Genomic DNA, 27,958 nt, shown 5'->3' on the forward strand with positions numbered 1-27,958 from the left:
TGTATGTACGTTCCATCAGTGTCCCATACGTACATTGCAAGACATCGACAATGCAATATGCATGCATGCAATTGCAAGCGCAAGCGCGCGGAGCAAACTCAACGCTCGGCCCGCAACTGAGCACAGGCACAGCCCCAGAAGTTCGGGTGACTGGATGTTAGGCCGAGAGCTAAAAGCAGGGGACACAGCACAACGAGGTAGGAGTGCGTGATAAAAATCCCGTAGATATCAATCTCCCTCAATATTGATTTCTGGTATGATTTCATGTTCGGCAAGGGCCAAGGGGTAGATAAGTCAAATGACAGAATCGCGTAGTTTGCTTAGTCCTGCACATAAGATATATTGTCATGTTACCACATGCACATGTTGTTATTGCTTGGTTCTCGATACTTCTAGTAAAATTAGGCCTAGTAGTAGACTCTACTTCTTGAGTCTACAGCTTAACACTTAATAGTTTATTGACTTTGACTACTTCACCAGAGTCTATTTAATATTCAATGTAAATGTAGTCATTGACATGTTAAAGATTAAAATATACGGATATATAGCTAGGCCAGGCAAACACAGCTACGCCACGTTCAAGGCGTTGTGCTTATGCTTGCTATTAAAAAAAGAAAAACAAAAGAAAAAAAACCCACCCCCTCCCCCAAATGACAGAATGGTAGAATCGACCGCAAGTGCATATAAGTAGCCTATAATTCGGCCACAACACCATCCAAAATTTGACCGCCTTGCCTGCTACATGTAGAAAATTATAGGCCTTTGCCAAACACTTTGCATACAGTCGAAAATTGGCATGGTGATATTATAAAATTAGATCTATATGTTAATGGGTCGAACTGTGGTTTGAATGCCGATACATTTGTAGAAATAGAGTAAAACCCCCAATTTTCGGCCGGCCTCCAAAATTCGGACACTTATCACAAGCCAGCGAATTATATTGTCACAACACACGCATATCACATCGTTTCACATACTGGCACACTCGTTCACCACAGGAATTGGAAAGTGCCCGAGTCATTCACCTCAAAAAATCCATCTGAAATCCCAAATTCTGCCGTCAAAAATGCAGAATCGCCGCAACTTTTCCAAAGCGCGCGAATTAGGTCCTATGGAAAGAAGCAAGGTCTCCGAAAAAGCGCTAAAAATTGAAAAATTACACCGCGATGTTGAAATTTTTGCTCAACCAGAAACTAGTGCGAAAATAAAAAAAGCATGTGAATATTTTTACATGCCATATGTTTCAGTAGTTGATGTCTTGATTCCACAGAATTAAAAAACACGTGAAACTCTTCTCGCCTGGCCAAGGCAAGCGCAAAAAAATTAGTCACGCAGAAATATCCACTTTTACAGTATAGGGAAGCGCTGATACCGACATTGAATTGGATTTCGTCCAGCGTATGCAGCGAGCTCTGTCTGAAACTTACCTTAGTCATCTAATTTTCCATGATTTTATGAGGGTATGGACTTGCATCTTTAAATAGGGCTGCAAATATGAGGGTCAATCCACGTCAAATCATCCAATTTTCAGAAAAGTTGTCACCCGACCCCCTCCGATTTTCTTTAAAATCGCACCAAATGTTCCCCAAAGTGTCCGACGGAAAATCCCAAAATATTTTGCCCCAAGGTCAATTGGTTGCTAAGATACAGCCTCACATAGCAACCGGTGCGCATTCCAAAATATTAGTTAAAAGAAAATTAGGCATTTTTGATTGACTGTTTTAGCATGGATATTAATGCAAAAATATTCATTATCTGGAAATTGAGAGAACTTTATAGTCTTTTCAAGAAAAACTTACTTTGACGCGAAATTGACTTTTCGTTAACGTGAACGAGGTCACCGAAAATGGTGTTAAATGTTAATTTTGAAAATTTTAATGCATATTTAGAGGCTAATATCTTCCACATTTTATCACCTTAGGTTCTAAAATATTATGCTGTTGAAGGCTTTGACTTGCTCAGTAATTTTGAAAAAAATCAGCGCATTCATGCGCACCGTTTTTACGGAGAGCGCCCTCAAAGTTGACAAAAATGAAAAATGTGCCAAATTCAAGGTCACGCATCACCCTTCGTCCCACCTAGGAATGGCATCAATTTTTGTGTATTGATAGACATTTACCTATATCATCTTGGGTTACCAAAGAAATTTTGCTACCGAAATGTTCAATGGCAAATTTACCCCACCGAAAATGGTCGTAAACGGCCAAATTTCCATGTAATATCACATATTGGGTTTAGAGGACATTTCAAATGTCCACACTTTCAAGATGAAAAGCACTAGCCCTGTGATATTTGCAGTAGGCATAGTCTGTTATACATATTTCAGTAATATATACCACAAAACACTTTTATTACTTAATAATGACCTTGAAATTTAATCCAAAATTTGATAAAAACAATAAATTGCTCCATTTTCCTCATTGCACTGCATATAAATATGTGTTTTGAAAGACATTTCACAGAGCAATATTTCAAGAATTATGAAAGTTGAAAGCCTACCTTATTAAGGTTTTAAAGTATTTGTGCTCTTCTTTCAGATTTAGTGTCAATTTGATCATGAATGTTTTACCCTTGACCTTGAAGCCCTTCTAAAAATAGCTGTACATTTGTTAACTACAAATTACACACACGACAGGGGGTGTATTATGGCATGATATACTTGTGATTCTTTCACAAACACAAAAGCTTTTTATGGTGTAAATGTATATACTGGAATTAATCTACACTCATGCTTGCAAGATATGTTACAATTAATAACTTTGTTCTGACAATGACCCTCAATTTATGACCTTCAAAATCATAAGAAATGCCTATTCCTCTCCATAAAGACCTGTATTATGTACTGAATAATAGTTGATAATATGGACGTTGCGCCCAACATAATATAGATTCTTATTCTAGCCTGTGAAACGCACATTAAAAGGACTGAGAGTCTTCTTTTTCGGGGGATTTGTTCTGTACCTTATGAAAACTTCCAAAATCATTTCAATTCTTATGTATTTTCTTGTTTTTGGAATTTCTTATGTATTTCTTTGTTTTTCATTTTCTAAAGCATAACTGTGTTTTCTTTTATTGGAAATTGTCACGGGCCACTTTTCTACCATAACCAGAATAAAATTAATCAATCAAAGTGAAAATGGTCAAGTTTTTATGAGTTTCCAAACAAAGCACTGTTTTCCATAGGAAATGCACACAAAATCACAAAATATTACTGTCCCCTTTTTTGATTGAAATTGAGGGTCATTGTCAGAACAAAGTTATTAATTGTAACATATCTTGTAAGCATGAGTGTAGATTAATTCCAGTATATACATTTATACCATAAAAAGCTTTTGTGTTTGTGAAAGAATCACAAGTATATCATGCCATAATACACCTGTCGTGTGTGCAATTTGTAGTTAACAAATTTACAGTTATTTTTAGAAGGGCTTCAAGGTCAAGGGTAAAACATTCATGATCAAATTGACACTAAATCTGAAAGAAGAGCACAAATACCTAAGAACCTTAATAAGGTAGGCTTTCAGCTTTCATAATTCTTGAAATTTTGCTCTGTGAAACGTCTTTCAAAACACATATTTATATGCAGTGCAATGAGGAAAATGGAGCAATTTATTGTTTTTATCAAATTTTGGATTAAATTTCAAGGTCATTATTAAGTAATAAAAGTGTTTTGTGGTATATATTACTGAAATATGTATAACAGACTATGCCTACTGCAAATATCACAGGGCTAGTGCTTTTCATCTTGAAAGTGTGGACATTTGAAATGTCCTCTAAACCCAATATGTGATATTACATGGAAATTTGGCCGTTTACGACCATTTTCGGTGGGGTAAATTTGCCATTGAACATTTCGGTAGCAAAATTTCTTTGGTAACCCAAGATAATATAGGTAAATGTCTATCAATACACAAAAATTGATGCCATTCCTAGGTGGGACGAAGGGTGATGCGTGACCTTGAATTTGGCACATTTTTCATTTTTGTCAACTTTGAGGGCGCTCTCCGTAAAAACGGTGCGCATGAATGCGCTGATTTTTTTCAAAATTACTGAGCAAGTCAAAGCCTTCAACAGCATAATATTTTAGAACCTAAGGTGATGAAATGTGGAAGATATTAGCCTCTAAATATGCATTAAAATTTTCAAAATTAACATTTAACACCATTTTCGGTGACCTCGTGCACGTTAACGAAAAGTCAATTTCGCGTCAAAGTAAGTTTTTCTTGAAAAGACTATAAAGTTCTCTCAATTTCCAGATAATGAACATTTTTGCATTAATATCCATGCTAAAACAGTCAATCAAAAATGCCTAATTTTCTTTTAACTAATATTTTGGAATGCGCACCGGTTGCTATGTGAGGCTGTATCTTAGCAACCAATTGACCTTGGGGCAAAATATTTTGAGATTTTCCGTCAGACACTTTGGGGAACATTTGGTGCGATTTTTAAGAAAATCGGAGAGGGTCGGGTGACAAGCACTGGATGATTTGACATGGATTGACCCAAGAGAGAATATGGTACAGGTGATTATGGCAAGCCAAATATGCTGTAAAGGTAATGTATCTTTTCCGTGTTTTGGGGCTAAAAGATGAAAAGATCTGAAGGTTTAAATCATTGCATACAACATGTATGATGTACAGCAAAATTTACAATGCAGCTCACCTTAAAGAATTCTTCTGGTTTTGTAACTGCACTTTCTGTGCTTTCGTTCCTTTAACACCTTTCTTTAATGAGCTTAATCACAGACTATGTTAATAATAATCACATTATGACCATACAAATTATTTTATTCTGTATGCTTCTTTCAGATTCTTTTAACATACAATAATCATCTCTGCGCTGGAATTGAGAAATGGCTAAAAATAAAAAGAGAAAGCAGAACTCTACCAAGGTCCAGAATCGAACCAGGCAGCCGGACAACAAGCCAAACCCATTTGAAGTAAAGATAAACAAGCAGAAACACAGCATCTTGGGAAAAAAGAATAAACATGGCAAGGGCATGCCACTTGTGTCCAGATCTAAGGGACTACAGAAGGTATGGTAAACACCTCAAATGGTTTTGTAATAGTGGTATGATCAGACTCGTCAGAGGCAGTCATTGAAATGTCAAACGGAGCAGTTCATCTTCTTTGCAATATTTACCTTATGCTCCTTCATTTTTTTCATGGCCTTTAGTGAATGGACAAAAATTAAATGTATTGACAAATCCCCTCCATTGAATAAGTTTGTAGCTATTTACAATTGTAGCATAATGACGTTAATTAAAGTGTAAGATTAATCAGCTCAGTCAAGGATACTAGTACCTGCTGCACATAGTGTAAAGAGTTAATGGATATTCTCATCTCTGCATTACATGAACATATGGTTCACTCTTCATCATTCTTCAAGTTGCTCATAGTGTATTACTGATATAAAAGTGTGTTGTATGTACTTACTCAGTAAATGTGTCTTGTTGGTATGTTTGGAATGGATAGCCACTTCATTATAATTATATTTTGTTATAGTTGGGTTTGACAGACTTGAGGAAGTTTGTGGAATGTTCCTTATAACTTACATTTTCACCATTTTATGAGGTGATCGTGTTGATGTCTTTTCCATTGTAGAAAAAAAAAAACGAGTAAACAAATTGTATCAGTTTTATAACAATTCTATTTTGTGCTTTCATTTCATGTTTATTGTATTTACAGCGAAATGCCACTCTACTGCAAGAATATAAGCACAGAAATAAAACAAACAAGTTCCTGGATAGGAGGCTAGGGGAGAATGACCCCGAGATGTCTGTCGAGGAGAAGATGATGGAAAGATTTGCCCTTGAGAAGCAGGTATACCAGCCCTATCTGCTCTCGACCTTCAGAAATCTCAGAATCAGGTCCAGTCTGAGGCAATTATTTTGACGTTGATGGCCGCAAGGGAGGAGTCTACTACCACTGGATGTTTCTTTTTAATAAAGCAGTCACCAGCTCCAACTGAACTCTAACTGAGTTGTAGCTCTTTGGTTGTACCCTGTCTTTATTACTCCCCATAAATTTTATGAAAGTTAATGTCAAAGTGACATTTATCATTGGCAAATTTTAGTACGTACAACTATAGTTTTGGGTTATGAAGAAAAATAGGATATAGTTAAACTTCTGTTTTTCAGTCAAGTTTATGAACACTTCATCCTTCTCTTACAAGTCTTTTTTTAATCCTTATCAAATTTCATTCAAAGATGGCATGAATTGAAATTTAGATTGGCCGCACTATAATTTCAGGCAAAACCATGTGCATTATTGCCTCTCTGTGACTGGAAGTTCTTTTTTTTGTGTGTACACATGTACATGTATAGGCTAATTTCATACATGCTGTAAAACAAGGAATGTTCGGATACACTTTAATTTCACGAATTTCTTGTCTACCCTATATGCTTTGAATGCCAGAGGTACTTTGTGAAAATTGAATGCCGTGAAAAAGGCCGTCAGATCCAATTCGCGAACATTTCATGCCGCTAAAATTTCATGTTTTACAGTAGCTTATTGTGCTGATATATTATTGAGTGTTAGCATGACTATGACAACTGCTATTACTTCTACTGTTATTTTTATAATTGTTATTATAATTATAATAATGATAATAATAATAATAATAATTATTATTATTATCATTACTATTATTATTATTAATGTTATAATAATAATAATAATGATAATAATAATAATAATAATTATTATTATTATTATTATTACCCCCACCATCATCATCATTATTATTCCATTATTATTATTATTATCAAAGATTATCATTTCTTTTTTTTAATCATCATTAATGCCTGCAGAGAAGTCATGAGAAGTCCAGCATCTTTAGCCTCAATGCTGATGAGGAGTTGACCCACTACGGCCAGTCGTTGTCCAGTATGGAGAAGTTTGAGGAACCCCAGCTTGAGAGCGATGACGATGAAGATGGCCGGATAAACAGTAAATTTGTGAATTCTGCATAGATATGTGTTAGCAATTATAGGGCTATCCTAGACCATGAAATGAAGTTAAAGGAAAAATTCATGACAGAAATAAGTTGATGTTGAAAGAAAGATAAAACTCTTACAAGCACAACAATGAAAGTTTAATCAAAATCAAATGAAAATTAAGGAAGATATGAAATTGTGAAGTTCCGCCTATTTTCGCAAAACAGTTCTTGAAGAGTCAATATGAGTATGCAAGTAGTGAATTGATGATGTCATCCCCTCACAGTTTTGCCATACAGTTTGTACATAAAATCATGAAATTTCCAGTTTTTATGTCGAATGCAATTATGCCCCAGTCTCTAATCCTGATCTGAGTGATCATCATGTTGAAGGTAGTCAGCCAGGAATAACACTATGTTTTCAGCAGAAAGTGTGAATTTTCATCCTTGTTTGTACACGATCGATGAAAGAAAAAGGTAATGTGATTACATCATCAGCTCACTCATTTGTATATTTATCAACAGTATGGGTTATTTGGCTATTTTGCAGAAATTAGCAAAAGTTCACAATGTCATAACTTCTCTGATTTTCATCCGATTTTGATGGAAATTTCACTGTTGTGCTTTTACTCTTTCTTACCAGACTAACTAATAACTGGCCTGGAGATGCATGTTTGCTACCCCAACATTGTAGCCTGGTTGTGACTTGAAGATGGATATTCCTGGATACAAAGTCATCATTTGTGATTGATTACACAGTATCGTCCAGAAAAGGGGAACTTTCTTTGTGATCATTTTATCTTATTAACTTTGGATATTTAGCTTTGCACAAATGTGTGCTCTGCTAGTTATGATTCTCTCTCTTATTTCTCTCTTCTTTCTTTCTTTGAAACAACAACAGTTATGGTAGACCTTGGTGTATTTGTTACTCACGACTTCTATAGACTATGATTGAATTAATAAATAAGACATTAATTTCATGTTACTAAGCTTCTTTGTGAGTATCTTGAGACATATCGGAATATTGAGATGTTTATGTTTCATATTACATTGATTTGTTGCAATTGTTGTTTGTGAAAGAATTTGTGATATTAGAAATAAAACTTGATTTGAATTAATGTGAATTGGATTGACTGAGTAAAAATATCTCTTTATGTTTTGTTTTTTTTTTTCCCAGAACAATTTGTGGCAGAGCAGCACTTTGGAGGCTTCTTAACTAAAAAGAAGAGTGAAGAGGCAAGTTATTTGATTTGTTTCATCTTTTTCTACTTGTCAGATTATATTATATGATTTAAGCCCTTGTGTGTCCACTTCTAGAAATTGTAGGAAAGAGGAGCTGCAGCGTAAGTTTTCTTACTGATTCTAGTTTGGCAAAATGAGCAAAATGCTTGTTTGTTGTTGTTTTTTAATCAAAAGTGTGCAAGTCTCAAATACCAAGTGATTTGGAGATGAGCAATATTATCACATGGAGTCCCCTTTTGTATTTTCCTTCCTGGGCTCCCTCAATAATTATACACACTTGTACTTGTACAGTTGTGCCTGTTTAGTTGTCAGATCATGTGGTTGAAGACAAAAACCTGTTCGGCAAGACACGTTTGAAATTCATTTAAAACCATCCGGAAATTATCATAAAATGTTCTTTTCTGATCTGTAGAATAATAAGTACTTTCTCTCTGCCCAACGTGTGTTTTCAGTTCGCTTCCTGTAAAGTCTGTCGTTACTGAAGGTTTTTTTTTCTCTCTCTCTCTTATCTTTACATCGGAGACATCTGAATTGGTAAATCTTCAATGATAATTTGTGCCAACTATGCTAAGTACACAAAATGCATTCCTTAAAGGCACAATTTTCCATTTGCAGATGAAACAAAAACCCAGCATTAGTGCTTGAAAATAGTTCTAAAATGTGAGTTAGGGATAAAAACAACCAATGGAAAAAAATTGAAGCGGTATAATCGATGTTAAGTATAATACAAAATGTAAGCAATAAATATAATAAAAATGTTTTCGGACTAAACCATTTACAGTTGTTTAATGAGAAAAAAGTGATATCTCCTTATATTTTAGGCTTTATTGCAAAAATTTTATATGGTAGGAAGTTTTGTGATACAACTAACCTACACATTTGCGTCAAATGTAATACCTTGAAAATTTTTATAATCACTGTTCCCAAAGGTAAACAGGACCTTTAAAACTCAGTGTCTTGTCAGGAATTAGAAGATAACAGATGAATATCAGCACTGGAAGTTTTCTGACATTGTTTGTCATACAGAAGAATTTAATGTTATCAACAATAATATCCTTTGAATGTTTTATCTCTTCTATCTTCTAACACAGGATGGAAAACCAAAGACCAGACATGAAATATTTGAAGAGATCATTGCCAAATCTAAAAAGGAAAAAGTAAGTGTGAATTTGCTTTGCCCAGTACTGTTCTGTAATTATTAATTCATCAGTCTGATAACACTTAAAAAGAGAATTGAAAGTCTTAGAGTATGAATGTTTCACATGTTTCAGAATTCAGTGATAGCAGTCACAATCATAAATGTGATTTAGACAAGATTATGATGCCAGTGCATCTCAACTCTTCTGTTGTTTTGTTGATTCCATGAAGATCATTTATTTCGTTTACAGTCGTGCTACTTTCAATTCCCTCCAGTGAAAAGTCATAAATGCACATTCACTCCCACTTAACGATCTTAAACTGTGATCGATCATGTAATTAATTCATGAGATATTATTTTGATATGCAAAATTTAGGAGAGATTTATTTTCAGGTCAATGGTAGACTTGTGAATTGGATGAGATTATCAAATCAACTGATTTGCAGTGATTTTGGAAAACATGGTATAACTGAAAATTCCCTACTGTCTTTTTGTGTGTCCAATTTCTTCTAAGTACACTTCCACCCACTGTGCTAATATCATGTAACACTATTATTATGAAAGCCATTGGAAGCATGGGGTGTCTTTTCAAGTGGAAGTAAACTTGCTCTATGTGTGGAGTTTCCCTCTTAATTCAGCAGATATTAACCTTGTGGTATGAACTGCTCTTATCCAGGTGATTTTTTTATTCTATATATTGTTTCTTTGTGTGTTCCTTTCTTCATTTTTCGTAGTACAACAGACAGAGCGAGAAAGAGGATGTCACAAACCTGACCGAGCAGCTGGACAAGGACTTTATGGGTGTTGCGCAGTTCATAGCCAGTGTCAAGGTTGGCAACCTGTTTATGCTTCTTACATGTTTAAAAGAAAAAAAAAAAAGAGATATGCTCTTTGTTCTGTAGACTAATGGTTTACTCCTTCTGCTGTGAATTATGAAGCATTCCAGATGAAATACCATGTTCCTGGCAGCTACGGCAGACCCGGTTGACTGAAATTCAGTGCACCTTGGGCATGTAGGATATTCCTTTTTTTTCTCAATCTCCCTCCATATGCTGTTTTGTTTTTATTATTTTTTTTTCAGAAATGTCCTCAATCCGGTGAACAAGAAGCTGTCAGAGGTCGTTTTCACGGCATCATGTCAGGCTAGACTACACACATTTCCTGTCAGGTCCCACTACACAGTGCCTCTGAGTTTGGTGTGGCCTATTATGTGCTGTCGAGTTTTTTTGCATTCACCCCGTTGTACTACTGCCATTTAGGTTCTCATCAGCACCATGAATGCCATGGCAAAATTTTTGACAATTCAAAAATCTGACACTGCATCCACGGCAATCACATGCTGTCGAGTTTACCCATCCCACCACCCACGTTGCCTCACCCCCATCTTGTTTTGTCCGTGGTGACCTGAAATGTGATTGCCATGGCTGCCAGGAACAAGGTGTAAATATCGCAGAAACTAAAGCAAGAGTGCTGGAACCCTAATGTTCGTGTACACAATCATGTTGGTGCCTGCCCTTTGATCGTATTGGTAGGAAATGTTGCTGGACATGATAGCAATGGAAAGTTGGTGGGTGCTATCAACCACATACCCCGCGTTCACATTAGTCCCAGTGACGCAGGGGAAAGTCCCACGCAATGGGACTTTCTCCTCGAAAACCATAGTGAGAATGATTGCTTGGACTTGTCCCCTCAAAGCAAGTCGGGTCCGGTGGGCAAGATTTGGAGGGGAGAATGACCTTGGGGTGCAATTGATAGGGTCCAGCTGTATTCATGAAATATGCGCATGGGCTATGCCTGGTTTCAAGTGGCAGAGCTCGCCCCAAGCCCCAATTGCCCCCACAGGTCGGGGACAGATGAGATAGCAGTGTGGACGATCAGTTGTAAAAAAAGATATGGTCTCTAGTTACTGTCCCCTCAATAAGGGGTCTAATGTAAAGTATCCCAAGACCTGTACCTAGATAGATTAATGAAAATGCCTGATCTTTTACCGTGCTCATTATTCACTTGACATTCCTGTGTACCTAGTGAACATGTTTTTCTTGTTTCCTGTAACAAGGACTACATGTGCATGCTATCTCAAGCCTAGTCAAAAAGAGTCAAAAGACTATCAAAAAAAATGTAATATACTATTTGCTTAGAAGATGTATGAGCCTTCTGAATAGTGCTTCTGTGCTTCAAATGGGAAAGTTTACTTCGTTGTGACATCGTTCCTTGTATGTAAAGTTATCGACTTTGTTACTGTTGAATTGTTCTCCCAGCGTGACAGGGAACGGGAAAAGATCAAGCCAGATGCCTACGACATGTCTGTGAAGGAACTCATCTTTGACATGAGAGCACAGGTAATGGAAGACATCGTACCAGGCGGAATGAACTTAACTCCCATTTTCATAATCTCAACACCCTTGGCCTTAAGATAGTAGTAGATAATGATAAAAACAAAATAAAAAGGTGTGGTGTGGTGTACAGCACAGCATCAAAGGAAGGTATCATCTAGATATCTGTTTGTGGGTAGAGTGCACAAAACCTTTCTCTGGACTATGTAAAACAATGATTTCCTTTGTAATTAATGTGTGTGTGTGGGGGGGGGGGGGTGTAACATGCATAGAGTATTAAAAAAATTTGTTTTATGCAGGGCTCCACACTAACTTTTATTTTTTTGTGGCCCAAAGGCAAACATCCGACCTTTTTTGGTGCCCCGATCAGGCCACCAAATTCTTCATTTCTGAAATTTTGGTGACCCTACGTGCGTTTTTGGTGGCCCTGGGCCACTGTTAGTGTCGAGCCCTGTTTTATGTATCATCTGCTAGGTCTTATGAAATATGCCCGAAGATATGCTACAACTTGTGAACAGTCTTGCCTATGTGTAGATTCATGCTCTCTCTGTCTCTCAGTATGTCTGTGAGCTGTTTGTAAATGATTTATGGCTGTGCCTTCAGCATCTCTGTAGACAGTATTGACTTGTTATTGAATTCTCAATATCATAATGATAGTGATGATGATGATGATGTTGATGATGATGATAATGATGATGGTGGCACTGCAAGTACTGCTGCTACTAAAGCTACTAAGAGTATTTTTTTTTCCCACTATTGTCACCATACTGATTGTGTGTGCAAGAATGTGTATGCTTTATCTTTACTGTATTTGATAATTGTGATGCAAGATGTACCATGAAGTTAAGGTGTACATTTTTTTTTTCATTGAGGCACAATGTGTTTAAATTCTGTTGCTCTCTGCATGGGCCTGGTTTCATCTGTTTCCTGGGAGTGGGGGTTAGGGGAAGGCAGTGTTCGACTGAATAGCATTTTTTCCTTACATCTACTCATCTTCAGAGTTTTGTCGCATGTTTGCTTTCCACCCCTTGTGCCGCCGTGACTTCCGTGCCAGGCGTCCGACAGGATGAAGACCCCTGAGGAGCTTGCCAAGGAGGAGAGAGAGCGGCTGGAGAAACTGGAGGCAGACAGACAGCGGAGGATGAAAGGCATCACGGAGGAGGAGGAGGCGGAGATGAAGAGGCGGGTCCAGTCCATGTCGGCCGATGACCTCAACGATGGGTGAGACATGATGCTTCCTAGCAATGGGGTAACAAGTGTCTCGCTTTTTTGTGTCAGTTCAGTTTTGACTAGACATTTGATAAAAGTTTAACCCTAACTAGGCCGGGCTATTCAGGTAGATGATAGAGCCGGGGGGGGGGGGGGGGGGGGCCTCCCAGGCCCCCCCTCCGGATCTCGGCCGTCGACCGCGCGATCGCGACGAGAATTGGCACACGCATTGCCTATGATGTAATCTAAAGTACCATGAAGTTAATTTTTTCAAAAATTATCATTTACACTAAATTATGCTAATTTATGCATAATGATGCATGAAATCAGACAATTTGGTATAAATCACTAAATAAAGTTCAAAACAGGCACATTTTTTGTGTAAATATTCTTTTTAATGTCCTTAGCAAATGTAAGAGAAAAAAATTGCGCAATCAGAAAAAATTTCCTAAGTATTTTATTGTTTTTTTAATTTCTTATGTATTTCCTTGTTTTTTCGACTTTATGTTTTTCATTGTTTTTTCGATGAAATTTGTCCGTGACATTGTTCCGAACAAGAAAATGCGTTATTAATTGATTTCAATCTATAAAACCCCAAAATAATCATGCTTTTATGAATCATGCTTTTATGAAATTTGCCTGGAAACACAGTTTGCATTGAAATTGTACACAAATTCACGTTTTTGAGCAATTTTTGGTCTGACATGCACGTGCATATTTATGCGCAACTTCGGAACCGCACACCCGGGCATCGCAAATTTGGTGTCAAAAGATGCGGGAGACTCGAAAGAAAAAAGTCATGAAACGTCGCAGCGATAGCTTCTCGCGATAGCGATACATTGCGTGAAACGTCGAGGGGGGGGGGCCTCGGAGGCCCCCCCCCCCCCCCCCCCGGCCTAGTTAGGGTTAAGAGAAGCGAGGCTTGGTATTTTATCTATGTGACTTTTGTTGAATTGCTGTATTTTGAATCCTGTCAGTGTTTGTGATTCATAAATGAAAAAATGAAACAAATTGTCAGCATTTGGATAGATTGCAACTGATTGAGCAGTACCCGCTGCATGCTATAAGGATTAGAACCGACACTTGCTTTCGGGCGAAAGCTCGGTGGTCTAGTGGAGATGACGCCTGTCCGGTGATCAGGAGGTCGTAGGTTCGAATCCTGCTCGAGTATGTACGCCCATGATTTTTTATCATGGCTACTACTAAAACACTGATCAATTCAATGCTTATTTACGTCGATGTAGGGCAATTTGTCAATCAGTTGCAATGAAAACATCTCAACGGAAGAAAATCATGAATTTGGATAGATGTATTGGCACTCTGAATGATAGATACGTAGGTCAGTGCATGCAGTACTCCATCATATGAATTGGATATAGTTCTCTGGCATAATTATTTTTCTTTCTCCTTGGGTATGTGTAGATTCTTGGTCTGCTATGAAGTTTTGTAAATTCTTGATATTTTTTGCAGGTTTGAGCTGGCTCTTGACAAAAGAACAACTCTGACGTACGACGATGGTGTCCCATCCTTTGGTCTGGGCACAGGTAAGTGTTTGTTTATCTAGATATTTTTTTTTTTCTTTTAGCATCACACACTGTTGTATTTTCTTTCTCTTAGTGGTAAAGTATAGGTTGTATATAGAGGGAATTGCCTTTGTTTTGACCATAGATACTCTGCCTATGACATCTGAAGTTTATTAGGTTTGTAATCATGTATAGACCATAGATGTTTTGTACTTACTGAGTTGTAATTGTAGGAAATAGGCCATGGAGAATGTGTGTTGAAAGCTTAAGGTAATAGGTCAATGAGCTTATATTCCACTATTAAGTTTTTCTTTCATTTTTTTTTTTCAATCTATGAGCAGTGCTTGTGGATATGCCTCAAACATTCTTGGCCCTGTATTGTGAAAAATTGATATTGAATGTAAGATTTATAGTAGTCATCAACTCAGTAACTGATAGTGTGAATAAATTTCAGTATAGTATGCTACAGTTCGACCTCGATTATCCGGCCTCCTTTTATCCGGAAATCTCTGTTATCCGGACGAGTTCACGCAGTGAAGGACTTTTTTTTTCATCCAAAAATTGAGGAAAAACAGTGACTTTCATGGATCTATTTCACTAATTTCATAAGATGTGCATGATAGGTTTCTCAATATCTTATGAGGTAAAACATGTATGATTTTCACATAGAGATAGGCCTATACTTTATCTTTGTGAAGAAGGGACTACAATTTTGCGCAGGCTAGCATAGATTACACCACCGTTGCGGGGTACGCTACCTGCCTATAGCTGCCAGTGCACTGGGACGGCAGCTTGGACGGCAGCTATATACATTAACATTGTGTCTCCCATATCCGGCCAATTCGCTTATCCGGGTGAGCGCCGGTCGCGACATGGCCGGATAATCGAGGTCGAACTGTATTACATTTATGTAACATTATACATCATTACGTACAGGGTGCACATATTATTACACGTGTACATTGTATGTAGTCATATATTTTTAAATTTGCAATGTGTTACAAATATGTGCATGTCAAATCGCTTTTACAGATGGCAAGAGAGAGGATGCTAATGAAGTGGATGATGATGATGAAGAGGAGGATGAGGACAATGAAGGGATGGAAGGTGATGACAGTGATGGGGATGATGACGATGACGACAATGGCAGCGAGGATGGAGAAGAAAGCAATGATGGAGAGGACGCGGCAGACAACGCATCAGACTTGGAATCAGAACCATCTGATGACGAGGAGGTTGACAATGAGGATGACGATGATGAAGATGACGACTTTGATAATGAAAAAGAGGTGGATGAGAGCAAAAGTGAAAGGACTAGTGTTAGAAAGAGCTCATTAAAGAAAGATGTTAAAGGAACAAAAGTAAAGAAAGTGCAGTTACAGGAACCAGCAGAAAGCCTGAAGGTGAGGATCGTAAGTTTTGCTGTATGCAGTGATTTAACGTTCAAATAATTGATCTTTGTTTCTCTGTAGTTTTTGGCTTTCTGCGAGATAGTGCTCAACTTACCTAAAGAGTGTTAAAAGAAAGAATGCGGTATTTTCACCGAACTATGAAAAAAACAAGCATGGCTTTATCATGGTTGTACAATATTATATGTGGAAAACACCTTGCTACGGAAATCAGAACTTTTCATTGATAAGGTGTGTGCACATCCAAAGTGCCATCAACAATCTTTGTGTTTCCTTGGTATTCAGCAGTATAGTTTGTTGTCTGTGTTTGGATGCTCACAAAATAAAAATCAAACAGAGAAGAGTCTGCATCACAAATGATCTAAATCTGCCTCTAAGTCAAACCTGATCATTCTACTCTTCCCCAAAAAAGGGTTGTAGAAAAACTGCTAAAAACACACTTTCCCATTCATGTTATGATACCAAACTGAAGAATAATGTAGAAGAAGGATAGCTCTATCAGAAAATATGAAAAACTCAAGATTGACTTGGTTGAACTATTTTACCTTTTTTTAGTCCTCACTTAAAATCAAGGGGTGCGACTTTTTGTTTGTTTTGTGGTGCTCGGTCACGTATAATTTTCCAAGACGTTGAGGTAACTCTGTAAATGTTGTTGATATTGACAGAAACGAGAGGACATGATCACTGCAGCCAAGAAGGAACTTCCGTACACCTTTAAAGGTAAGAAGAGAATTTCAGACCAGGTATCCTTTGCAAAACAAGAAGAAACCCCAAACATAGTGTCTGTCAGAAGATTCTTCTGAAGGTCAGAATGAAGTCAAAAGATTGCCACAATTTTCATACTGCGTGAACAAGTGTAATCATATATGCATTGGCAAATGGATATTGAAACCAACAGGATGGCATGCACATTGTGAATCTAAATTAACATCAAACAAAATAGTTGAAATATGTTTTAAAGATACATAATATTTCTTGAATGAGTCAGGAAATGGAAGGGTTTTAGCCTGTGTGATGAGTATAGAATCAAAGTCATTTTATGTGTGAGAGTAGATTGTATATCCATGGTGTGAGATATTCCATTATGATAAGCTCTCTCTTTCTCTCTCTTCTTGTATGTTTACATATGTTTTTGTCTGTGAACATGCATATGTCTTTGTGTGCATGTTTGTGAATATGCGACCGTTTTAAAAATATGTGTGTCTGTGTTTAAATGTGCATTAACGCGCTTCCAACCGTAGCACCCGAGAACCTCGAGGAGTTTGAGCAGCTTATTGAGGGTCACTCCGTCCCTGACCAGCTGGTCATCATCAGTCGGGTCAGGAAGTGTCACCACCCCAGCCTGGCCGAGGGCAACAAGGAGAAACTAGGTACGCTGACCTGCATCCTTCAGGAGCACCTTGGCGGATGCGTCGGCCGGGAAGAGGGAATCGACCTCCATCTCATCAACGGACTCACCAAGTGAGCATGTCATGTCATATGAAAACCTGCTTGTCTTCTTTGAAAAGAAACTTTCCTGCCTCATGAAAGTTGATATTGATAGACTGAGATCAAAAAGAAACAAAGCGATGAAGTTTTCATCAAAATGGCACCTAAAAATTTGAGAGTGATATAATCCCCCCAAAAAATATTTATGTGATTTCAGGGATAAAAGTGATTTTAATCGCAGTCAAGAAAGGTGATGATATCACCCCCCCCCCCCCCCCCATACCTTTCCTAGTGATTTGTGTGCACCAAACATTCAGGAACAGTGTAAAAACAAAACTTTCACTGTCTAATATATTTGTCTGCACTCCATTCATGTAAGTGATTTTTAGGCATAGAGTTGATTTTTCTGGTCATAATGGCTAAAAGTAATATTTAAATGAGAAGTTTACCACAATACAAAAAAAAAAAAAAAAATGTAAAATTGAAAATTAAAGGCAATGGATAAAGAGAGATTTGACCTGTATTTAATTAAGGATGAGAAAAGTGTTACCAAATGACTAACCTGTCCATAGTGTTACCTTCAGCAACTGAAAGTTTTGCTAGTTAGATGATGATTGGTTTGGGTGCTGTGCCACACCTCAGTGAAGGGGATTGATTTAGTCGACTGGCCCAATATTTGCTGGTTATTTGACAGAGATCTGTTCCGTGATGTTTTTGCTGTTTAGTTTTTTCATTTGCAATAATGTCACATGTTTATAGAGCACCTTTCATTAATGAAGTAGCAATTGATATTTATCAAATGTGTATATTGGAATGTGTGCTGAACAGAATACTCTCCCTGTCCTTCTTCCCTTCTATGTTAGACACATATATGAATTGACTCAGACGTGTGCACTGACGTCGGGGAATAACCTCCAAGCCATCATCTCAAAGGAGTTTGATGCATTCAACGAAGAGGCTGAACAAAGAGGGCGGGCTTTTTTTCCATCTCTCCATGTGGTAAGACTTTAACTTTTCACTTTCCTGAATAGATTTTTAAATGCAAAGTTAGGCATTCTTTTGTGATTGTAGTGAACCTAGTTTAGCTTTCTTGATATGATTCCAAGAAAGGTCACAATTTCTAGACTCTGTGTGAATATCTACACTTCATAGGGGGTAAAAGTCATGGAAAAGTGTTTCTTTAAAGTTGTTCTTGATGATTCTTAAAAGTCCATCAATATATATGATTGTTTGATATGTTTTTTAAGTTCATTCCCGAGTTAAAGGAATGTGCACAGAACAGAATGGCCAACAGAGACATAGCTGGTAGATACACTCATACAGGTCCTGTTTTATGAAGAGTTATAATTGATTATATAGTTGATTTCTAAGGTAAGTCTATGGCAGCCTGTGTGATAAAAGGAAATTTATAATCGACTATATCTTTTGATAAACGGGGCCCATGTCAACTGCATACATGTTTGATGACTATTCTGTTCTTTGTGGTAGCTGATGTACTTCAAGCTGGTCTCGGTTCTCTTCCCAACGTCGGACTTCCGCCACAGCGTGGTGACTCCCACGATGCTGTTCATGGGTGCCATCCTGTCCCAGTGTCGGGTCAGGTCGCTCCAGGACATGACCTCTGGCCTCTTTGTTTGCAATCTCTTCCTCAAGGTCAGATTGTCTGTTTTCCTGGTCTCTCCCACTGACCATTCTTCTCTCTCTAATCATTGTGATACTTAAAGTGATGGTATAGTATTGGTGAAGATACTAAAGAAAGATACTAAAGAAACCGCTTTATTAATATGAAATGTTATAGAGCATACGATTCTGAGAGGAATTGCAAGTTTATTCGATGATAATCGATTTTGAGATGCCTTAGATATCTAAAAACAAAGTAAAACGAAATGATCCTAATGAAGGTGGGTCCCACCTTTTATTCTGATCGCTTTGTTTTGGATATCTCGGCTATTTTAAAACCGATTTTCGTCAAAAAACATTGAATTTTTCTTGAAATTACGTGCTCTTTCACACTCCATAAGTAGGTTTCTCATTATCTCATCAAAAAAGTTAGAAACCTGAAGCCAGGTCTCAAACAAAATTATTCCATGCCTTTAAAAGGCGACTTTTATTATTTTTGTTTTTATCTTTTAATGCTTGGCTCTGTTTTTTCTTTCCTGTTGAAATGTTTCAAGGCGTTATCTGTGGATCATATGAGCAGATGCTTTATAAAGAAGTAAGATTTCTTTTCATAGCAGTTTTGAATGAACTTGAGAGGACTCCAAACTTGTTTTTATCGATGTGCTTGTGTGTCTACTTGCAGTACGTTTCACTGTCCAAGCGCTTTGTGCCAGAAGCTATCAACTTCTTACGCGGAATCCTGTTCATGGCATCAGATCATGAAACGACAACGGGTGGCCTCGTGGTGGCGCCCTTCAAACACACTGGACGCTTTGCCAAGCTTCTGAGAAATGACGCTACACTGTGAGTACATCATGTAGCAATAATTGCAAGCTGAGACAGATGATAGAATTAAAAAAGAAAAGAAAATAGCATGTTAATGGAAAATATACACTTGTTTTGTGGTTGATCTTTGCAGCAAGAACTTTATGTCTTGATTTTTTTTTTTCACTTTTTCTTTCAGTTTGGGTGAATGGAGAGATGAAAGTGAAAATGTAAATAAAATGGATAATAAAATTTTTCATAGCTCCTAGGTACCAGAGGGAAATTTTGAAAAAAAAAATGTTCCTACATGATGATCACCTGTCCACCATTTCATGAAAGTTGTCAGCTCTGACAATTTCAGTAAAAATCCATGGTTTTGATTGGCTGAGAAGCTCTGGTCACTGACTGTTACTATGATAACTGTCGTAGACTGACAACTTGTCAGGGCTGACAACTTTCATGAAACGATGCCCTATAATATAGTAACTCCTGGACAGCTACTAGGACTTCAGGACACTCACCACTAGACCATAACTGCCAGGCAGTTACCCCTGGTCACTTTTAACCAGGATGGTCATTTCAGGCTGTGTGACCAACACTGCTGTGTCAAGCACCAATGCTTGATGCTAATAGTCTCAATGCTTGAATGTCCTGGTAGGCTATCTTTCTGAAGTGATTATTGTGTAGTAATGTTGATCAGTTTGGAAGTATTAGCCCCACTAGAGACCTATACATACAATGTCCAGAACAATCTTAAAGTGAAAATATAGTTTTGCTAAGGGTTTGAGAGCCCATCTTGCACCATTTCATATTTGCTTGCAATATATCGAAAGAGTCTACCAAGAAACTTACCTGGTTGACATTTCTGGGATGATGAGTTGTTTTGGAGTATTTCGAGATCAAAAGTGTAGAATAATATAGGTCGGTATACCGACTTGTATTCGAGAAGGATCCAGGCTAACTCGGTCTTGGGGACAATTCGGTCCTATTTCAGACAATTTACATACAGTTTGTGAAAGCCATTATATTTTATACGTAGGTGCATGTTCATTTTGTATGCGCGCCAAATAGGTTCTGTGATGTTCACATTTTATCAACTCAGCTCATAACTGTGACTAGCCAAAATGCGAAGCGCTCCCATAGTACAACACTGTACAATCCAGAGGGACAACTCGGCCCCACCGTGAATGCGAGGCCGAGTTGTCCCCCAAGTCCAACTTAGCCTGACCCCTATTGGGTAAGTTCTGAGATTGCGACTTGGGTGAACCTCTTTGGTTAATATTTCGCATTTTCGTCATTACCGAATGAATGTCTTGTTATTACAGTGTTATTCCACACATTTCTTTGCCATATGTGTACATTTTGGAGTGAAATTTGACAGTTCTGCAGGGGTACCAGAACAATGTTTTACCTTTAACTTCAAATGTCGTCCCTCTCCCAGGGAGGCCAAACTGAAACCCGTCAGCATCTTTCAGCTCCTGTCCCAGCGTGCCGAGGTGGATGAGGCAGAGTATTCCTGCTGGGCCGTCGCTCTGTCCTGCCACCTTCTCAAGGAGTTCTCCCAACTCTATGTGGACCTTCCCAGCTACCAGGAGGTCTTCCTACCAATCCAGAAACTTCTCTCTTCAAGGGAGAAACTTTTGAATAAATATCCTGAGGAGGTCAAGGTAAAAGTCCCACAAACTTTACCAAATTGTGTTGAGAAAGGGGGAAACAAATTCTATACGAACAAACCTGGGATATTCATTCATGAACGGAATTCCCTGACGGCATGGCGATTAAACGTGTGTATGGAATTTGGCACGAATGACTGGCGAAAACGTGCACGATTTGTGCGAGGCACGCGCAGTCTGATTCCGGAGCGATTGTACACATAGTGCACATTGAGAGGGTGCGTTTTGTCCCCAACGATCTTTTTGATTTTTGACAAAAGCCTTTGTTCAAAAATGTCTTTCATTGCAGGCAGTTCCCTGCCTATTACCCTTTGTGCCACCCGTCTTATGCGATCAATGCGATTCTGGTTCTTTTGTGTTGTGTTTCCATAGTAACAGATCAAATTGTAAATAAGTACACTCTGGATGAGGGCCTGGTAAAATGATTTCAGGATTGATATGTCAACATGCAGATTATTTAACATTCTCAGAAAGTAAAGCCTCTGATTTCCCTTTTTACACAATGTTGTGACATTATCAGACCAATCAAGGGTGCCCGTGAGTTTTGTTCCTCAGTACGTGTATTCCTCCACTTGTTCAATCTCCCTACCATTTATAACGAGAGGCGTATGTTGTCCCCTTTTCTTTCGAAAGTCGAACACCACTTCCTTGGTTTTTGACGTGTTTAGATGTAGGAAGTGTGAATCGCACCATTCAGAGAAAACCCTGACGGCTGACACGTACTCATGGGAGTTCTCATCTGTCAAAAATCCTGTGATTGCAGTATCATCAGCATATTTGATTATAATACAGTTTTCATTGTTGCTTACACATTTGCTAATGTACAAAGAAAACAATGTGGGGGATAACACACACCCTTGTGGTGCGCCTGTGCTACTTATTCTCGTGCTTGACTCAGTGACTCCCATCTTGACGGACTGTGGTCTGTTTAACAGAAAGTTATGCGTCCACAGCACAATTTGTGGGGGTACATTCATTTCTACGAGTTGAGTTGCAAGGAGGTGCGATTTGATTGTATCAAATGCGCTTGAAAAATCTACAAACAGAGTTCTCACAAAATTCTTATTAACGTCCAGATGCTGATATATACCATGAAGAAAAACTAAGACGGCATCATCTACTCCTCTGTTTTGGCGGTAGGCAAATTGGAGATTATCAAGATGACTGCCAGCGTGGTTCATGAGGAGTTTTAACATGAGTCTTTCTAGACATTTCATAACACTGCATGTAAGGGATATCGGCCTGTAATCCGTGAACTCAGCATGTTTGCTACTTTTAGGAATAGGCACAATTGTGGAGGTTTTCCACAGGGTTGGCACCGACACCTGGTCAACAGAATTTTGGAATAGTTTTGTATAAATGTATGAGAGCTGGTCCTTACAACATTTCAACACTTTGTTACACACTCTGTCCGGGCCTGGGGCTTTATGTGGTGATAAGCTACCGAACAATCTCCTCACTTCATGTTCTTCGAAAGTCACTTTTGACACACCTCGAGAATCATGTAACATGGTTTGTATCATGTCTACGGCTTTCTCATTCTCATAACTGAAGTCATCATCAAACCTACAATAATACTCATTGAGACCTTCCACAAATTCACTTGTTTGGTCATGTCTTAGCGTTTTCCTATGATTTCTATACCCAGTCAAATCTTGCAATGTTTTCCAGGCTAACTTTGGATCATTGTTTTGGAAACCCTTTTCAATTCTTAATCTTTGATCTTTTTTGCATTCTACAATTTTCTTATCAATCTGCTTTTGCAACTTGACTCTTCTTTCTTTCCAGTCACTGGGTGAGGAGCTGTTGACCCACATCGAAGCCCAGAGCCAGCGGCCCAGGAGAGTGCTGCAGGTGGAGAAGAAGAAACCAGCCCCCCTCAAGATGTTTGAACCCAAGATTGAAGATAGGTAAGGTTTTCGGGTGCTGAAGGCGTCTAGCCAATGATGAAACCTCTTTCAAAAGCAAGCATACAAACAAACAAACAAACAAACAAACTCAAAATCATAATCATTATCATTCAGGGCAGTGTTATCATTGTTGTTGTTATTTTACAGCCCTGTTTAATAGTATAGCAAGAGCTGGGAAACTTTGCAAATGGTGCTTAAAACTCTTTCACATTTAATCCACTATCTCAAGAAAGCTGGGTTGCCATGGTTATTGGTGATGTTACCACTGCAAAGTACATATTCTATACAAGATATCCAATCCAGACAGATTTCCCAAGTGTGTGCACAAGTGGATTCAATCTGGTGGATTGTAGATATCGGCCATTTTTACTCTAGGAAAAAAACTCTATCCTCACAGGATCTACATTCTGGAAGCAAAGATTTCATGGCGCACAAGATTTTCCCTGTTACTGGTCCTCTTGATGTTCGTTACTTCTCTCGTGTTTTGTAGCTACGACCCCACCAGAAAGCACCGCAGCTCCGGCAACAAGGACTACGACGAGAGGCAGCGGCTGGTGCACCGGCACCGCCGTGAGATGAAGGGCGCCATCAGGGAGATCAGAAAGGACAGTCAGTTCATCGCCAGGCAGAAGCTTGAGGAGCAGAAGGAGAGGTGAGGGGAGAAGAGACCAAAAATCTTTACACCTTCCAGGGCTGATCCTTGTCTGTTTATGGTTTTCTCCATCCATGGTGTGTCTGTTTTTAATAATGAGTGAATGCCAATACCCAATATGTATTCCTTTTTTTCTTTTTTTTTTCAAAGTAATTATCAGTCAGAGTGTGGATAAAGGCCCAGTTGCATGAAAAATTACTGTAGTCAACATAATTATACAGTTGCAACTGCCATGGAAACGTAGAAATGATGAAAGCTGCTCTGTGAAAGTGTGTCAGATGTTATTGAAGTGTGATACTGTGATTCCAGTGACTAATTGTAGTGAGTCTTTTAAAGGACAAGTTCACCTTCATAAACATGTGGATTGAATGAATACAGCAATATTAGTAGAACACATCAGTGAGAGTTTGAGGAAAATTGGACAATCCGTTGAAAAGTTATGAATTTTTGAAGTTTCTGCTCAGTCACTGCTGGATGAGAAGACTACTACAGCTGATGATGTCACATGCGTACAACGATATAAAAAAAATATAAAGAAAATTCAACATATTTTCACTTTTCTCGTATAATAAGAGAATGCTTGACTTCCCTCTTTCAGAAGGCAGGGGGAATAATATTACCCTTAACATACGTCAGTGACAAGTTGAGGAAATGTGCACTTTTTTTCAAAAAGTTACATTTTGTGGAATTCTCTTTATATTTTCCTTATGCTCTTGTACACATGCGACATCATCAGCTGTAGTAGTCTCCTCATCCAGCAGTGACTGAGGAGAAACTTCAAAAAATCATAACTTTTCAAAGGATTGTCCGATTTTCCTCAAACTCTCACTGATGTGTTCTACTAATATTGCTGCATTCACTCAATCCACAATCCACATGTATGTGAAGGTGGACTAATTGTCCTTTAACCCTAAAGGGGCCGGGCTTTTTTGGCTATGCTCAGACCGGGGGGGGGGATGGATTCCGCCCCCCCGACGAGATCTCGGCCATCAGTGGTGCAATCGCGATGAAATTTGGCATGCATGAGACCCGCGTCATAATCTACAATATTGTGTCATAAGATTTTTTTAAACAAGCAATTTGTAATTTTAATTAATTAATTATGCAAATTAAGCTCAAGATCATATTTTAGCCTAATTAAAAGCATTCAGAGTCTAATGTTTGATCTGTAAATCTGTTTTGGCATATTCAACAATTGTACATCACAAAAACTTCCAAAACTCATTTTAATTCTTATGTATTTTATTGTTTTCAGAATTTCTTATGTATTTCTTTGTTTTTCAACTTTTGTTTTTTCTTTGTTTTTTTATTGGAAATTGTCACCGACCACTTTTCTACCATAATTAGCACAAAACTAATCAATGGAAGTGATTAATTGTAAAAATAATCGGGTTTTTATGACTTTCATGACAGAGCACTGTTTTCCATAGGAAATGTACACAAAATCACAAAATTGTGCCCGTTTTGGGGCGACATTCCGTTACAAAAATGGACGTGGCTTCGCAAAAGTATGCGCGGACGTCGCAAATTTGGTCTCAAAAGTTGCGCGAGACTTGAACAAACAAAGTCAAGAAGCCTCGCGACAAGGCCGTCTCACGTTACAGAATTATAGCGCGAAACGTCGAGGGGGGGGGGGGCGGATTCCGCCCCCCGGCCCTTTTAGGGTTAATGCATTTGTGCTGTGCTGTGAGGCAAATGAAGCAAGTAATGAAAGACAGTGTTTTAGATTTAGATTTTTAGATTTTAGATGTTTGAAAATATAGTGTGTTCAAACAGTTGAAAAACTAAGATTCATATTGTTCACATGAAGTGTAAATAATGAAGTACCATTGCAGGATTGAAACTGCACAATAATTTTCAAAACAAAAACAATGATATAACCCAATCAATAAATTTTTGGGTCGAATTCCACGTGAAGAATGTGGAGAATTGTGTGCTGTTAACTAAATACAAAATGATTAAAAAGAATTAACAAACGGCAAAATCCGATACACTTCAGTGATTTTTCCGGTTTTTGTGTTTTGTGTTTCCAGGGACGACGAGAGGAAAGAGAAGGTGAAGAGACTGCATGCCATGCTGGCCAATCAGGAGGGAGATTTCAGAGCCATCAAGAGAACCAAGAAAAAGCTCTGAAGGAGCAACATAACACTAGCATCAGGAGGTCACTGCGAGAGAAATCTGACGTCGTTTGACGAATTTGATCATCCGGAGGTCTTGGATGGATGCATTCTACAGCAGTGGCGGATCCAGGGGGGAGCGCACCAGACGGAGGGGTGCATGCGCCCCCCTTTAATTTTATAAAGGTGCCCTCTCTTTACAGAATTCCTGGATCCCCTGTCCAGAGTACTAAATTGATGATGTCTTGGTCTTTTGTTATAGCTCAGTGCTGGTTCAAAAGAAGATATCCTCGTATTAGGCTCCAGGCAGTTGGTTGGAACCAGGTATGAGCTGGGTTAGCAACCATCGTGGTTGCAGATATTTGGGATACTTTAGGTTGTTTAGAACTAGTATCCATGGTAATGAATGGCTATGACATCACACTTTGGTATTGGATGAGGATATCTGTGACAGATGTTGTGCAGGTTGCTTGGCTGTGATGTCATATTCAGATCATACTTCATTTACAGCAAAGAAGGTAAGATGTGCACCAACTCAAAAGTGCAATTCAGTTGGATACTGAGGATAACCTTTTCATCAAGTTGAATGAAGTCTAGTGAACAGAGGACATTATGCGTTAAGGAATGAAGATGGTCATTGCAATGCAAAAATAACAGACTATACTTTGATTTTTTTTTCCAGAAAATCAAGAATAGATTCTTCCCTCCTCCTAAATTGGGGTCCAATTGCAGTTGGAGGGGGCTCCAGAAATTGTGAAGTTCTATGTTTTAAGTGCAACTAGTCACAATTGAAGAAGTTTCCAATTTACAAGGCCTTGCACCTGTTTGAGCAGTAGATGGATCTATTGGTATGCATTCATAAAACCTCACTATAGACCTTGATAGTAAGAAGCATGCTGTCAGGATATGCATTCACCTATTTTGGCACATTGCTCAAAAAGAATATTTCTGAACACAGACTTATACATGGATATATTCTGTGAAGGGTATGTGTACATACACACCTAACCTATGGGGAGCAGACTGCATCACATCGCTGTACTGTGGACAAACAATAGATGCCGTTTCCATGATGGGTACTGTACTAACCATCTTATCAATAAGAGTTTATATTTGTATCAATATAAAACATGAATGAGCTTACAAATGTCAGGGGAAAAACAAAACAAAGAAAAGCAACTATCTTGTGAACTAGTCCAGTTGGGTCATTTTTTTCCCCCAGAAAACAGCTTAACAAACCCAATTAGGACTTCACATTGTATCAGTAGTTGAGTATTGAAGGGGACATTTGGGGCATTTTTCTGAGTTTTGTTCATTTCAATTTATATGCTGTATGGAAGCGTATATTGCAACTTAGTACTGGTTTGTTCAAGCATGTCTTGCTAAGATGCTCTGTGGATTCTTGAAAACTTGGCACAGAGTGAACAATTTAGAAATATTCCCTTCTGAGCACATTTTACTGTTTCATCAGGATCTTGTAAGAAAGTTCTCCGTTAGCCTTGACCCTAGCATTCCAGTATGAGGAATCCACTGTGCATGATTTGATATTCATCATTATTTTATCCTCCAGTTACCAGGAACAACCGTGTGTAATGGAGCTGGGCATGAAATTGAAGTTATCAGGAATATGTCATTTTAATAGAAAAAAAGAAAAGAAAAAAAGAACATGATCTTTATGATGCTTGATTGTACACTGTACAGGCTTCGATGGATATCTGTGGCTTGGGCAGAACGAGCCCCCTATAAAATACACAAACAAATAAATTGCCAAATGGACAATAGAGACAGCACTGTACATCAGTGTATTTATGCTGTCTACATAGAATATGTGTGGTAAAAAAGTCCCTCAATATCGAAACGAAAACATGACTCCTGTGCTGTGATAACTGTTGTTTGTTGTACTTGGTGCAAGCTTGTTAACGAAAATGCCAATTTTATGTAATAAATTTACTTTTATGAAGCCC

The 27,958-nt window shown here is 38.2% G+C and overlaps 1 protein-coding gene across 1 annotated transcript; it reads left to right on the forward strand.

Moving 5' to 3' along the window:
• On the forward strand, positions 1 to 27,958 carry LOC140241651 (nucleolar protein 14-like). Its single transcript, XM_072321394.1, has 20 exons — positions 1 to 197; positions 4,809 to 5,035; positions 5,688 to 5,822; positions 6,812 to 6,950; positions 8,114 to 8,172; positions 9,270 to 9,335; positions 10,051 to 10,146; positions 11,575 to 11,655; positions 12,704 to 12,870; positions 14,329 to 14,402; positions 15,414 to 15,784; positions 16,456 to 16,510; positions 17,032 to 17,251; positions 18,082 to 18,217; positions 18,707 to 18,871; positions 19,521 to 19,681; positions 21,084 to 21,309; positions 23,104 to 23,225; positions 23,716 to 23,877; positions 25,911 to 27,958. Exons 2-20 carry the CDS (start codon positions 4,853 to 4,855, stop codon positions 26,008 to 26,010), a joined length of 2,718 nt encoding a protein of 905 aa, XP_072177495.1. The 5' UTR covers positions 1 to 197; positions 4,809 to 4,852; the 3' UTR covers positions 26,011 to 27,958.

The sequence above is a fragment of the Diadema setosum genome, chromosome 18 (assembly GCF_964275005.1).
Source record: "Diadema setosum chromosome 18, eeDiaSeto1, whole genome shotgun sequence".
NCBI classification, from domain to species: Eukaryota; Metazoa; Echinodermata; class Echinoidea; order Diadematoida; family Diadematidae; genus Diadema; species Diadema setosum.